General features: G+C 41.3%; 1 protein-coding gene across 1 annotated transcript in view; it reads right to left on the bottom strand.

The window, feature by feature from the left end:
- SEPTIN10 (septin 10) overlaps nucleotides 1-13,054 on the bottom strand; it is an 84,810-nt gene that overhangs the window by 18,674 nt on the left and 53,082 nt on the right. The window contains exons 6-7 of the mRNA XM_040336391.1: nucleotides 10,103-10,264; nucleotides 5,045-5,141 (exon numbers count right to left, since the gene is read on the bottom strand). Coding sequence (XP_040192325.1) covers nucleotides 5,045-5,141; nucleotides 10,103-10,264 — 259 coding nt within the window. The remainder of the gene's footprint in view (nucleotides 1-5,044; nucleotides 5,142-10,102; nucleotides 10,265-13,054) is intronic.

Genomic DNA, 13,054 nt, shown 5'->3' with positions numbered 1-13,054 from the left:
CCCCATACACCCAGTGAAGTGAACAGCCTCAGATGATACACGGAGATTAAACAAATCTCCCTACCCATAGGTTTTATATGTATATCTGCTGTCTTCACATTTATATACCGTTTAGAAAGTTCCGATCATGTTAGAAGATTTTCTCTTCCTGGTTAACACAGAGTGTGATGTCTGGGCATACAGCCATGATAGCCAACATTGCTGATTGGAGGAAAGGCACACACCCCCTCTCCTCATAGGCAGAGATTCTCAGAGCTGTTTTGTAATAGGAGCTGCTCTCTGCTACTTTATTTTAGCAACCTCCTTTGACAAAAGATTCAGGCTGCTTTTGCCTAAGAAGTCAAAAAATATGTCAGGAGTTCTCAGGCTGATAACAGAGGAACCGTTTAGAAGAGAACTATAAGACTTGGCTCATTGAAAAGAGATAACAAAATACTGCAGATATATGTGCCCAGCTCAAATTTCTTGAATCTGGTTTACATCCACTTTAATTGTAATGTGCCTATGCACACAGGCGCGTAAACAAGCGCCGCGCATTCTTCAGTTGAAAAAATAAATAGAAAAATCTGCATTTTTGGTCAGTAATTTACGCCTCATGCATGCAAATGTGCGCAATTGCGTGAAAAAATTAGTGCAAATGGCTGTTTAAATATTGTGCAGAGCAAAAACATGAGAATACATTTTCGCGCATTCGAGAAAACACATGCGCGAAAATGGATACTAAATAAAAAGTCAGAAACAGTAGATGCTCAAACAGGACGAGGTGCACTGTGATCCATAGGAGATGTATAGGCAAAAAAGCTGTTTGTCCAGACTTTGCCTTTAAATAGCAAATATGTCTGAGAATGGAAGCTTAATTGAAGAACACAGAGAGAATGAGTAAATCGAAGGATATGGCTGTACATGGTGGGAACTTTTATAATGCAAGGAAAGAAATGGAGGAATATTCTGACCTAGAGCTATACCCAAAAAAGCATGCAACTTGGTTCTTGTCACAATTATGATCAAATCACTTTAAATCAAAAATACATTTATTCATAGGGCCTAAAAAAGATGGTTGGCGCACATGTGAAGGGTATCAGACATGCGGCAAACAAACAACTTGGTGTTCCCCAAGTTGAAATAGGTTTGAGACACCCGTGACAAAAATTGAAGGGAAGAGGGGAGGAGGAAGGGCAAGAGGGGAAGGAGGAAGGGCAAGAGGGGAAGGAGGAAGGGCAAGAGGGGAAGGAGGAAGGGCAAGAGGGGAAGGAGGAAGGGCAAGAGGGGAAGGAGGAAGGGCAAGAGGGGAAGGAGGAAGGGCAAGAGGGGAAGGAGGAAGGGCAAGAGGGGAAGGAGAAAGGGCAAGAGGGGAAGGAGAAAGGGCAAGAGGGGAAGGAGAAAGGGCAAGAGGGGAAGGAGAAAGGGCAAGAGGGGAAGAAAGGGCAAGAGGGGAAGAAAGGGCAAGAGGGGAAGAAAGGGCAAGAGGGGAAGAAAGGGCAAGAGGGGAAGAAAGGGCAAGAGGGGAAGAAAGGGCAAGAGGGGAAGGAAGGGGTGGAAGTGAAGAGGGGAGGAAGGGAAGAGGGGAGAAGGGGAAGAGGGGAGGAAGCGATGAGCTGTGGAGGGACGGGGAGCGGCCATCTCAGTGGTTCGCTGAGAGGCGGAGACTGCCATCAGTCCAGGTACCTGGCGGGTCAAGACTCCCAGAGTCGGGATGACGAGGTTCCTGGACTGATCTTGGCGACGTCAACGTCAACAGAGAACAAACTTCAGCCCACTCTCTGCTGAAAACGGATCACAGGAGTGCAAAACGAATTGCACTCCTGTGACCCATAGAAGAAGCCCAGCCTAAAAAGCTCAGACTGGACTTCTCCTTTAACTGAGAAAACTCCTCCCCTACAGATGAAAGAAAAAAATGCCCATGAAGATGCATGGGATAGAAACTAGGAAGCAACTAAAGAAATAAAAAAAAAAATATATATATTATATATCTTTTTACTAATGCTACCACCATAAGTATTAAAATAATGAATGTTGATATAGAGTTTAGTTCCACTTTAAATAGTTTGCTTTGACCAAGCTGGCACAAACACACTATTTCCTTCACTAACAGATGCAGCTACATACAGTATACAGTGCGGTGTTCCTGCCTGTGGGATGGGAACTTCCCGTCCCTGCTGCCACAAAGAAAATGGTGTTGGGTTGAGCGCTGCTAGCCAGTCACAGGGAGCTTTGTATTCTACGAATTAATGCAAAGCTGCCTCTGATTGGCTAAGGCGGATGGATGACATCACCATCTCCATTTCAGCCAATCAGAGGAAGCTTTGTAGTCATTCATAGAATGCAAAGCTCCCTGTGAATGGCTGAGCTGCACTTAGCCCAACCAGATTTTGTCCTGGTTATGGGATGGGAAGTTCCTGTCCTGATGCTGGAATACAGGTCTGTATTCTGTATGGAGCTGAGGCTACATACAGTACATTTTCACAGCACTGCATCTGTTAGTGAAGTAAATAGTTCACTTGGAACAACTTGGCCCAAACAAACGATGTAACGTTAAATAAAACATGGAGATCATCTTTAATACAAAGAATCCAGTTTTTTCAAATATGGAATCAAAAGAAAAGAATCAAGGTGAAATAAAAGTAGAAAGTACACTGTTCTGAGTTTACTGTTGGACTGTTCACCTAATTTGACCTAATGAAGGATCAGCATGGAAAATCATTAGCTTGCTGTAGAGATTTAATTACACAACATAATTGATGGCTTTAAATTACCACTGTATTGTCAGACAAGCTGTCAAAGAGACTTACTTACACTTCTTCTAAGGGTCCAACAAATCTTAATGCGTACAGCGTACAGGATAACAGGTTTTCATCAAGTGAAAAGTCATGTTTTGTTTTTTTTTATATTTTTAACTACTTAAAGTGGAGGTTCACCCAAAAACTAAATTTTTAACATTAGATTGATGCTCATTTTGTCAAGGGGAATCGGGTGTTTTTTTTTTTAAATCGAAGCAGTACTTACCGTTTTAGAGATAGATCTTCTCCGCCGCTTCCGGGTATGGGCGTTCCTATCCGATTGACAGGCTTCCGACGGTCGCATACATCGCGTCACGACTTTCCGAAAGTAGCCGAACGTCGGTGCGCAGGCGCCGTATAGAGCTGCACAGACGTTCGGCTTCTTTCGGGTACTCGTGACGCGATGTATGCGACCGTCGGAAGCCTGTCAATCAAATAGGAACGCCCAGTCCCGAAGACAATACCCGGAAGCGGCGGAGAAGATCGCTCTCTAAAACGGTAAGTACTGCTTCGATTTAAAAAAAAAACCACCCGATTCCCCTTGACAAAATGAGCATCAATCTAATGTTAAAAATTGTTTTTCGGGTGAACTCCCGCTTTAATGAAGTAATGAAGTGTTTACAGGTAGATGTACGGAAGTCGAAATGGCAGAGCCATTTCCTCCTCTTTCAGAAAGGCTAAATCCAGCCAAGCCCGATTGTTACTGGATTGAGCTTGGCTTCTTTTATCCCTTGTTGACTACTGCAGCTGAATTTACCAGTTGGGAGGTCCCTCACTTGTGGGAACGGTTACCATTGTACCCTGAGGCGGAGCATTGTTATCTGGTCTTCCTATTTAAATCTACACCCACGGTTATCAATAGGATACAGGGGTGTTCAATACACAGAAATGATCAAAGTAAAGTTAAAGCCTGGTACACATTGGCAGTTTTTTCCTTCAAACTAGCAGGCTGGAAAAAAAAAAAAAAAAGAAGGAGAAACTGAGGAGCTTGCTGTACCAACGATGCAATTTTATTACAGCGATCTCCCTGCTGAGCTACAGTGCTCTGACAGGAGAGACTGCCCCCCACCAGAACACACCAGTCAGCACCCGCAGAAATACTGATTGGCTGCCTTTTTTCCAGCATGCCGTTCGACAGAAGACGCATGTTTGGCTTCTGTTGGGACAGGCTGCTATATACAAAGGCCAAACACTTTAAGTTGAGTGAAGTACAAATGTTACATGCCTACTATTTGTGATTTACCTCTTACTACAAGTTATTTATAGCCGCCTTTTTTAACCAGTGTGCTTAGGCACCCTGGGGTACCTTCAGGTTTCTTCAGAGGCCAATTTGCCCAACTGCCCAAAAATGTTATACAAACCAGTGGCTGGATCAAGCCTGCCTGTTAGTTACACAAAGCCACAGGGTTTCATTGTACACCATTACAACCTTCTAGCCACCGGCATCCTAACAACCAATGACATCGGTTGATGAGGACATCGGGCACCTGCACGGCAGCCTTGTTTACCCTTCTCTATCAGCACTGGGGACACATTAGCTGAGTGAAGGAGAGAGAAACATTGGAATACTAGTCAGTACCAGTGTACAAAGGTATATTTGCATTGGAAGAATAAATCACCTCCAACATTGGATGTCCTACATGTGTGGATGTTGCTGCTTTATATAAAACTATTAGTTTAGTTTTCTACATTTTAGAATGGGGTGCCTCGAGACTGTATAGAATTTTAAAGGGTGCCTTGACTAAAAAAAAAAATAAATAAATAATATGTCTGGGAAACACTGGTCTAAAGCATTACGTGTATTAGGGCTGAAAAATAAACTATAGAATTGGCATCATGCAGTCACAAAGTATATATGTATTATATTTCCAAAGCCTCAATTGTATTCATGAAGTAGCGGCCTTTACATACCTCAAAATGACAGCCTTGCTTTTACCCAAGTTGTGTCCAATAAACTTAGGATTTTCTCTTCATTATGCAATGGGAAAATTCCCTTGCAAAGAGAAAATTCACTTTGGAAAGCAAACAGCCTGTTTACTTTTAGTATACTGTATCAACCCCAATATGTTTCGGAGGGCAACAGCAGTCTAGTCTACAATATTGTGTTCAACTGACAAGCAGCTGAAAGGCTACTTATGTAAATATGCATCAGTGGGCAAAAATACATTAAACAGCGGAAGATATTTTATACGGTTCCTATTAAGACGGTTCCTACATTCAACATTTTTATTTAAATAAAGAACTTCAAAAGCAACAAAGGCTTTTACCTTGTACAATCCCCCAAGGATACTGCCGGGCCTTTACCATCTTGTTTCCAATCTTAACCTCCTCCATACTACCTACCACAGCAAATGGTACCTGTGCCTGCAAAAAAAAAAAAGGTTTAATAAAAGCATATTTTTACATAAGAAAAAAAACTGTTACCAACAAAAAAAATTCAAGTTTGTTTACTGTTAGCATTTTAGGGTTAGGTGGCATGTTCAGTTTAAAACTTTGGGTTATGTGCTAATTTTTGACGTTCAGATAAAGGAGATGAATTGGTGGATGTTAAAGCAGAGGGAAACAGTTACTCAAAAAGCAGTATTTGATGGTCGGATTTTGGAGGCAAAACGGGAATATCAAAAATATAAAATTTTATTACAAAAATAAAGACTTGACAAATATATAAAAAAACATATAGGATATATAGTATAGGCAATATCCTCTGTGCATCGTCTACGCGTTTCGCCGATGGGCTTCCTCAGGACGAGCAAAAGAGATTTGACAATATAAAGATATATTTAATTTTCTCAAAATATTCCAAGTTGTATATGGATGTATCAAAAAGAGTGGTAAAAAGAGAGAAGTTCCAGGTGTAGCAGAGGGGTAACCGTAGCTCCTAGAACAGATTCACTCGGTCTACAAATATCGACCAAAAATGCACCGCAGGTACACAAAGCCAGTTCTAGTAAATCCAGGAGAAAAGTTAGTTCCGGGGCAGACCAGGGACAACATATCAAATATACATAAATGTATAGTGTTGGCCACACGCCAGTCCAGCATCCAAGTGCTGTTATAGAAGCAGTTTTCAAAGGAGAGGAGACACACCAGAGTCTATAAGGCTGCAAACCCAGCAATGCCAGGATGGTATGTTATGCCCCGGGGTAATAGCCTGTGCTATACACGTGTATAGCACAGGCTATTACCCCGGGGCATATCATACCATCACAGCCTTATAGACTCTGGTGTGTGTCCTCTCCTTTGAAAACTGCTACTATAACAGCACTTGGATGCTTGTGTGGCCAACATTATACATTTATGTATGTTTGACATATTGTCCCTGGTCTGCCCCGGAACTAACTTTTCTCCTGGATTTACTAGAACTGGCTTTGTGTACCTGTGGTGCATTTTTGGTCGATATTTGTAGACCGAGTGAATCTGTTCTAGGAGCTACGGATACCCCTCTGCTACACCTGGAACTTCTCTCTTTTTACCACTCTTTTTGATACATCCATATACAACTTGGAATATTTTGAGAAAATTAAATATATCTTTATATTGTCAAATCTCTTCTGCTCATCCTGAGGAAGCACAACGGCGAAACGCGTAGACTATGCACAGCGGATATTGCCTATACTATATATTATATATGTTTATTTATATATTTGTTTTGTCAAGTCTTTATTTTTGTAATAAAATTTATATTTTTGATATTCCCGTTTTTCCTCCAAAATCCGACCATCAATTACTGCTTTTTGAGTAACTGTTTCCCTCTGCTTTAAAAATTTACGGATGTGGCAAATGTGAGTGCTCCCCCTTTCCCCTTCTCTGTTGATTCAGTGGATATTAAAGGTTGAAGCTTCACTTATAATGGTTTTGGTCTCTGTGTAGATGTATGGGCTGGTTAAAGGAATCAGAAAGCGCAGCAGCGGGCAGGCATCTGACCCCCCAAAAAGTGTCACAACAAATAAAATGTTCATAGAACAGTTACTGTTTAACGGTTTATGTGGTTAGTCAGAGAACAATAAAATACCAGGCTACAATCCAATACAGAAACAATGTATCCAGCAGCCCATCTGGTAACAGTTCTCAGTAAAGAGTGTCAAATTGTAAATCTTTTTCCCTAAATAAATACTAAGAGACACTTTGTATTGGATAAGGCTGTACTCACTTTGCAAGGCAGTCAAGATCAGAGGACCAGGCATACAAACAGCTTTAGGAATGAATATTATTATATGCATTGTCCATTTTTGTGAAATTTATAATGCATCCAACATGTTGAAATGTCAACTGGGAAAGATCTCGTACCCATAGATAGTGATGTATATTCAGCGCAATTTTAAGTCTTCAATAGTGAGTTTTGTAAGGATGTGAACTAACATAGTAACCACAAAGAGAAAGTTTATAAATATTTTCTGTAGTCATATGCGTAAATACTGTAGCTCATGTCCTAATGAAAGTCACAGATGGGATTTAGCAAATTTAATTTGCAGAGGCCCAAACATTTTGTAAGTATGGATGCTTTGAGCATTCAGGGGCAGATCCTCAAACAAATTACTCCGGCGTATCTGTTGATACGCCGCCTAATTTCAAATTTTGCGCGTCGTATCTTTGTTTTGGTATCCACCAAACAAGATCCGACGGCATCCGTGTTAGATCCGACAGGCGTACGCCGTCGCATCTAAGATACAATTTTCCGGCGGCCGCTGGGTGGCGTTTCTGTCGTATTCCGCGTTGAGTATGCAAATTAGCTATTTCTGACGATCCACGAACGTACGAGCGGCCGTCGCATTCTTTTACGTCGTTTCCGTTTGGCTTTTTCCGGCGTATAGTTAAAGCTGCTATCTGGTGGCGTACTCAATGTTAAGTATGGCCGTCGTTCCCGCGTATAATTTTGAAAATTTTACGTCGTTTGCGTAAGTCGTCCGTGAATGGGGCTGGGCGCCATTTACGTTCACGTCGAAAACAATGACGTCCTTGTGACGTCATTTGGAGCAATGCACCCTGGGAGTTTTGACGGACGGGGCATGGGCAGTTCGTTCGGCGCGGGGACACGCTTCATTTAAATGAAACACGCCCCCTACTCGCCGCATTTAATTCCGCGCCCTTACACCACGAGAGATACACTACGCCGCCGTAACTTACGGCGCAAATTCTTTCAGGATTCAAAGAATAGCAAAGTAAGTTACAGCGGCGTAGCGTATCTCACATACGCTGTGCCCACGCAGATGTATGTGAATCTGCCCCTCAGTATTTATCTTACAGCTACAGAAAAGTTGTGTCCTGCATAAAGCAACACACACACACACACAAACACACACACACACACACCACTCTTTCCACACTAGGATGAAGGTCCCCCTGAAGAAGATACGACACCCCCTGTATAGTCACGCATAGGGGACAGGACAGCAGGAAAGTCTGTGTGAGGCTGAGAGGACTGTTTACCATATCCTGATCTGTACATCTCGCTACCAGCCTGTTATAGAGGGGTGCACTGTCGCATCTGCAGTATGTGAGTACCCCGGCAAGGGATCTCTTTTTATTTAAATAAATATTGTTAATACGTTACTTGCACCATCCAGGTTTTTTTCTTAAATATTCTATGATCTGGAGCTGCCTGCCAAGGAACCAAGAACCCAGGATTATCCATTAGAACCCAGGTGTGATTCATAAGCGTGCACAGACCAAGCTTAGTTGCAAGGTCGCATGCTCTAAGGTGAGCGTCCATTACCATAGGGGAGCACCTGTGTGACTACACCTTGGCATGACTTTTGGATCACTCACTGTTGTATGAACTGTATTATACATCACCCTTGGATTGCTGCTACTGATTACGTGCACTAAAGCACTATGGGATTTTTCATTCATTGTTTATCCACACTGAAGCACCTTAGAATACTTTTATATGGACTTGTGTGTCATTTTTAAGGATTGGACTGTTTACCACTATTATTTATTATGCATGTTTATGCACTTAAGTGTGATATGATTTTTTTGATGCAATTTTTTTAACCACTTAAGCCCCGGACCAAAATGCAAGTAAAGGACCAGGCCCCCTTTTGCGATTCGGGACTGCGTCGCTTTAACGGTCGTGCGACGTGGCTCCCAAACAAAATTGGCGTCCTTTTTTTCCCACAAATATAGCTTTCTTTTGGTGGTATTTGATCACCTCTGCGGTTTTTATTTTTTGTGCTATAAACAAAAATAGAGCGACAATTTTGAAAAAATTCAATTTTTTTACTTTTTGCTATAACATATATCCCCCAAAAATATATATTAAAAAAATATTTTTTCCTCAGTTTAGGCAGATACGTATTCTTCTACATATTTTTGGTAAAAAAAAAAAAAAATTAATTGCAATAAGCGTTCATCGGTTGGTTTGCGCAAAATTTATAGCGTTTACAAAATAAGGGATAGTTTTATTGCATTTTTATTAAATTTTATTTTTTTTACTACTAATGGCGGCGATCAGCAATGTTTTTCGTGACTGCGACATTATGGCGGATACTTCGCACAATTTTGACACATTTTTGGGACCATTGTCATTTTCACAGCAAAAAATGCATTTAAAATGCATTCTTTATTGTGGAAATGACAGTTGCAGTTTGGAAGTTAACCACAGGGGGCGCTGAAGGGGTTATGTTTCACCTAGTGTGTGTTTACAACTGTAGGGGGTGTGGCTGTAGGAGTGACGTCATCGATTGTGTCTCCCTATAAAGGTGATGACACGATCGATGCGCCGCCACAGTGAAGCACGGGGAAGCCGTGTTTACACGCGGCTCTCCCCATTCTTCAGTTCCGGGGACCGTTTGCGGGACCCCAGCGGCGATCGGGTCTCGCGGTCCCGTCCCGGAGCTTCGAACCGGGACCCACGGCTGGGTAGATGTAAAGGACGTGCCGGTATGTCCATCTGCCCAGCCGTGCCATTCTGCCGACGTATATCGTCGTGCGGCAGTCGTTAAGTGGTTAATCATGTGATTTTTTTTGATGCAATCAATATATTTTTTTGAATCATTATTTATATATATTTACTTGTACTATTTGTTTGCACATATCTACATCACTTACTGGACACATATCCCCCTTACTTTGTATAGTGGTGTGTGCACTATCATTTCATTAGCGCTGCGTTTTGTTCATTTTATTTAGTCTTTGGCACGATTTATGAGACGTGTTTCACGCTAGCAGCTTTATTTCTATACCTTAGCTAAAAGGAGTGGCGGCTCGCAGGATTGTTGCATTTTTTTTTTTTTAGGATTAAGGTCCACCGAGTAATTTAATAAAACAATTGAGCATTACGTGCACTGCAATAGTAGAGTGTAAATGTGGTGCTGAAGTCTTACATTCATGGAGGAGTTCAATTTACTAATGGTCTCATCGTCTGTTGGGCACTGATAGATTTGGACTCCATTGCTGACCAGTTCACTCATCAGTTTTGTTTTGAACTTATGCAATTCTGACTTTGAGATCACGTCTGCTTTTGCTATCACAGGAATAATGTTCACCTAGGAAAAAAAAAACAACATGAAAGGCTACATATAAAGACACCTATACTATAATTAGATGAGTACAAATTTAAAAGATTAAAATTTGTTGCTTAAACTCATTTGAAATAAAACATTTCTTTGAAAAATATATTACATATTTAAGTGACATGCTTGGGATAACATTTACAAAATGAAGTTATATTTAAAAATCACCGGAAAGAGTAATGAAAACGGGCAAATTCCAATTTGTGAATATACGTGTCCTTTAAGTCTTTGCAACCAACCATAAATGATTTCCTAACAATTAGATTAGTTGATAATAGGTTACTTATAGGTTTGGATCTTTCCATCTCTATGTAGACCAATCATGTGTGTCCAATACATTTGTATCTATGTTCTCTTCTAATAAATAGGATTTATGGCATTTCGCACTGGCTTGTAATCTAAATGCTTCTAGCTCTTTATATAGCAATAGGGTAGTAAAAGATTTCTGGAATCTTAGATTTGGAGGAATGAGAAAGGTTACTGTGTGGACAATGATCCAAGTTGGGGACCTCAGTTGCCTGCAGTCACATTGGAGTCTATTTTTCCCATATATAAAATTATAGTGAATAGGGAGGAAGGCATTCCTACGCTTTTTCAAGCATGTGTGGATACTAAAACTTAATAATAGTATTGGGATCACTGCAACACAGGGGCACAGTTTATGATACACACTTCTTTGCCAACAGGTCACAACCCAAATCTTTTGAATTATTAAAAGAAAAAGTATGGCCAAAGCTTTTTTGGCCAGACTTTTGTGGATAACAGAAGTACACTTATTTATGCTTTCCTGTCATTCAGAGTAAGCCAATAGCAGGCTATTGTCTGCTATCATCTTATGTTGCAGAACCGCTCCAGGCATTGCAAGGATCCTAACAATACTGGTGGGATCCAAGAAAACTGCCCGCTTGGCACCTGGCTTGGCCTCTTAGCGTGTAGTCGACAATCGGAACCAGTCGTGCCCGCTCTCTCGCTTGCCTGGCACTTCAGCGAGCGCCAGAAGAGCAGGGTTGAGAACAGTGATGGACAGTCACTGCTCTCCACTCAGAGAAGCTCAAGAGCTGAGTGATCAGCGCTAATGTGATAGCTCAGTTTCAGGTTCCAGAGACAACGTGGGACAGCTGCAGCATCACACCAATGCTGCAGCAGTGAGGCGAGTATGATTGTTTTTTCCAAAGTCCACACTTTTTAAGGGATTATCGTACCATTAAAAAACATAAACAGCTGGGCCCTGAGGTTAATTAATATAAATATACAGAAAAAGACTTTGCAGCATACAGTTTATGACAATGTCTAGAGGGGAATTATGTGAAATAATTCATATGCAGCATTAAATACTGAATGGAGTGGTCAGAACGCTAGTAAAGTGTATGGCGTGTAGTGGTGAGTTGTATGTCACATACAGCACAGCAAATAAATTAGGATGGTTCATAGAAGGTCAGGTACAACACAGATTACCAAACGTTTGCTGTATGTAATGCACTCCTGACCACTACTCTATGTAATCTCATAGTAAACCAGGAAATCTGCAACACAATCACAGATGGTCATTATGTAGCTCTGTTCCTTCCTTTAGCATGGTGATGGGGGGGAGAAGCAGGAAAACTGCTTTCAGATCTTTCCCATGAATTTGACAAATGGAGTTTTGTTGTGGTGTATTGGTGGTGCACTGTCAGCTTGAACGGCTGGTTAGCCAAGTATTACCTTAAACCAGTGTTTCTCAATTCCAGTCCTCAGGCCCCCCCAACAGGTCAGGTTTTCATGATTTCCATTATTTTGCACAGGTGATTTGATCAGTTTCACTGCCTTAGTAATCACCACAGCCTTTTCATCTGAGGAAAATCCTGAAAACATGACCTGTTGGGGGGGCCTGAGGACTGGAATTGAGAAACACTGCCTTAAACGTTAAAAAAGAATGTTATCATAATCATTGTGTGCGCCTTTCTTTCCAGATGTTGATGTTCTCAGTACAACTGAACTTCTGCTATATAATACCATAGCAGGACAATATATGTACATTATATCTGTGCTTTAATCTTTTAGGATTTTAATCTTTGCCTTGTTTATATGACCAATTGTTAGTTAGCAATACAAAATTGAAAAACTGTACAGCAGATATTTTTCCTGTGATTTACTGCAAGTTATGCCATTTAATATGTTGTTTCTGATGCATTGCTAATAATAATCTCACATGGAAAATAATTTTCTTTTGATTCCAAGTTCCTAGTTTTTCAGTTTGGTGCCCACCAGTGGTGCTGGTCGTCACCAATCTCACATTATCTCTGAACATCAAATATCCTTCCTGGTACACCAAAGCATCTAAGGTTTTTCCTAACTTATACTTTTGTGTGCTCAAGTGATCAAGGAGTAAGTGCTACACCCCAACAACTGACTTTGTGGAGGAATGCTCCACTTTCCGTATATACTCGAGTATAAGCAGAGTTTTTCAGCACATTTTTTTGTGCTGAAAATTCCCCCCTCGGCTTATACTTGAGTCACCTTTTTGCGCCCGATCTCCCGGATTGTGGGGACCCCAAACTTGGCACACATGCAGCCCCAGTTCTCCTCTACAAATGTGCAAAGTTTTCTGTCTGGGGGACCTATGGCCAAGAAGCACCAATTTTTCAAACCCGGGCACCCTTTCTATATACTTCCATGTTAAACGTCAGTCTAGTCATGGACACAGTGAGGCATGGGCACAGTGAGGCATGGGCACAGTGAGGCATGGACACCCTAGGCTTATACTTGAGTCAATACGTTTTCCCA

The sequence above is a fragment of the Rana temporaria genome, chromosome 2 (genome assembly GCF_905171775.1).
Source record: "Rana temporaria chromosome 2, aRanTem1.1, whole genome shotgun sequence".
Lineage (NCBI taxonomy): Eukaryota > Metazoa > Chordata > Amphibia > Anura > Ranidae > Rana > Rana temporaria.
Note: the sequence above shows the minus strand (reverse complement) of the source record. Positions and strands in the feature narration are given on the sequence as shown.